General features: G+C 44.2%; 1 protein-coding gene across 1 annotated transcript; it reads right to left on the reverse strand.

The window, feature by feature from the left end:
• Positions 1-1,305: 1,305 nt before the first annotated feature.
• On the reverse strand, positions 1,306-2,275 carry LOC108545495 (uncharacterized). The gene is made up of 2 exons (XM_017897152.1): positions 2,014-2,275; positions 1,306-1,901 (listed from the first exon to the last, which is right to left on the reverse strand). The coding sequence occupies exons 1-2, from the start codon at positions 2,273-2,275 to the stop codon at positions 1,306-1,308; spliced, it is 858 nt and encodes a 285-aa protein (XP_017752641.1).
• Positions 2,276-2,485: the final 210 nt, after the last annotated feature.

The following is a 2,485-nucleotide window of genomic DNA, read 5'->3' on the forward strand; positions in this document are numbered from 1 at the left end:
TAATAATAAATATTATTATTATTATTATTATCGGCTTATAACGTAATATATGAATTCCGTACATTATATTTTACTATATTATACTATATTTTTACACATTATTATATTTTATTACTATAATAAGATGGTACTGTAACGGCAATGTATCTAATGATTATTATTATTAGCATTATTGTAATCATTATTGCCGTTATGGTTGTTATTGTTGTAATTATTAACCTATAACGTAAAATAGCAATTTCATATTGAAACGCTGTTATACCTTATTATCATTACAATATGAAATTACAATGAAAATATACCTAATTGCTATTATTATTAACATGTAATATAATATATCAATTTCATACCGTAACGCCACTATATTTTATTACCGTAATAACGTGAAACTATAATGACAATTTACCTAACCATCGTTATTTTTAACATATTACGTAACATATCAATTTCGTACCGAAACACTGTTATATTTCGTCACTATAATAATACGATACCGCAATGGCAACGTATACAATTACCGCTGTTATTGTTGCCATATACCGCGATACAGCTATTTCACGTTAAATCACTCTAAATAAATTTCGTCCCGAGCAAGGAAATAAACAATATCGCAATTGCAAATAAAATCTCCCGCACATTACCCCTGTGAGGCCAGTCCGCGCGATTAATCTCACCTGCCTTCACCTGCATTAAATAACCTCGCGAGCCAGCCGATGGACTCTCGCAGCGCCATCGAACCGTCAATCTTCTCGCAACCGATTCACATCCCCAGTCGAAGCGAAGTCGATCTCGGACCCGGTCATCTGAGCTGCATTAAACCGTCCACCCTGTGGGAACTTCGTTCGCGGACGTTATCCGGTCGCGATCAGATTTATTCGACGCAGCTAACGTCCGCCAGACCCGGCACCGGGCTTGGGATTTATATTCAACGCACAGTCAGAAGCCGTGCATCATCGGCTTAAGTCAACGAGCCAATCGCAAACAAGGCGACCGCACCACGCGCCCGATAGCGTGCCTATGCAGATCGCCTCGATTCACCCCCGCGCCACCCCCCGCGCACCCTCATGGCCAGACCTTTATGTACGTTTACGTTCACAACATACGCGGTGCTCTGTAAGTCCTGTATGCGAATTACTATGCTGCGCTCTGTGGCCATTTTCTTATCTACTGTTGCGTTTTAGACAGTGGGACGTCTGAAGAGACGAACTTCGGAAGACTGAATCAGTTGATTTATGGTACAGTGATGAGAGTAGGGTTTGCAGACGGTGCCGCTAGGTCGCTATGCTCGAATTTTGAGATGAGTTGCTAGTATCGTCGAACACACTTAGATTCGTTACTAATACACTCAGCTTCGTCACTAATACAATTAGCTTCGTCACTAACGCACCCAGCGTCCTCACTGACACACGCAGTGCCATGATTAACACACGCAGCGTCGTCACTAATGCACTCAGCGTCGTCATTGACACACGCAGCGCTATGATTAACACACGCAGCGTGGTCACTAACACATCTAACTTCTTCACTGACGTACCCAGCATCGTCACTAACACCCCTAGCTTTGTCACTAACGCACCTAGCGCCGCCACTAACACACGCAGCGTCGTCACTAATATACCTAGCTTCGCCACTAACGCACGCAGCATCGTCACTAACACCCCTAGCTTTGTCACTAACGCACCTAGCGCCGTCACTGACACACGCAACTCTGTCATTAACATATGCAGCGTCGTCACTAACACCCCTAACTTTGCCACTAACGCACCTAGCGCCGTCACTGACACACGCAACTCTGTCATTAACACCCCCAGCTTTGTCACTACCACACCTAGTTTCGTCACTAACCCATCCAACTTCGTCACTAATGCACCCAGCGTCGTCACTATCACACCCGTCGTTGTCTCAGACACACGCATCTTCGTCACTAACATCCCTAGCCTCGTCATTAACACACGCAGTGTCGTCACTAACGCACCCAGCGTCCTCACTGACACTCACAGCGCCGTGATTAACACGCAGCGTCGTCACTATCACACATAGCTTTGTCACTATTGTATCCAGAGTCGTCACTAACACATGCAGCTTTGTCATTAACACACGCAGCGTCGTCAATAATACACCTAGCTTCGTCACTGACAGGCCCAGGATTGTAACTAACACACCTAGCTTTGTCACTAATGTATCCAGCGTCGTCACTAACGCACCTAGCTTCGTCACTGACGTACCCAGCGTCGTCACTAACACCTAGCTTCGTCATTAACACACGCAACTTCATCGCTAATTTACCACAGATAAATTAGCGGAGTCTCTACAAACTCTGTTACCACATCGCGAAGAACTGTACTCCGAGGATTAGTAATAAGACCTAACAGAGCGATAGATTATCTATTGGAATAAACTATAGCCATGCAATGAGAACGTGAGACGTGCTAGACGTCGCAGGCCAATAGCAATATTTGGGTCTCAAGGATCTTTGTCATTATAC

The sequence above is a fragment of the Eufriesea mexicana genome, unplaced genomic scaffold, assembly GCF_001483705.2.
Source record: "Eufriesea mexicana isolate 0111107269 unplaced genomic scaffold, ASM148370v2 scaffold460, whole genome shotgun sequence".
Classification (NCBI taxonomy): Eukaryota; Metazoa; Arthropoda; class Insecta; order Hymenoptera; family Apidae; genus Eufriesea; species Eufriesea mexicana.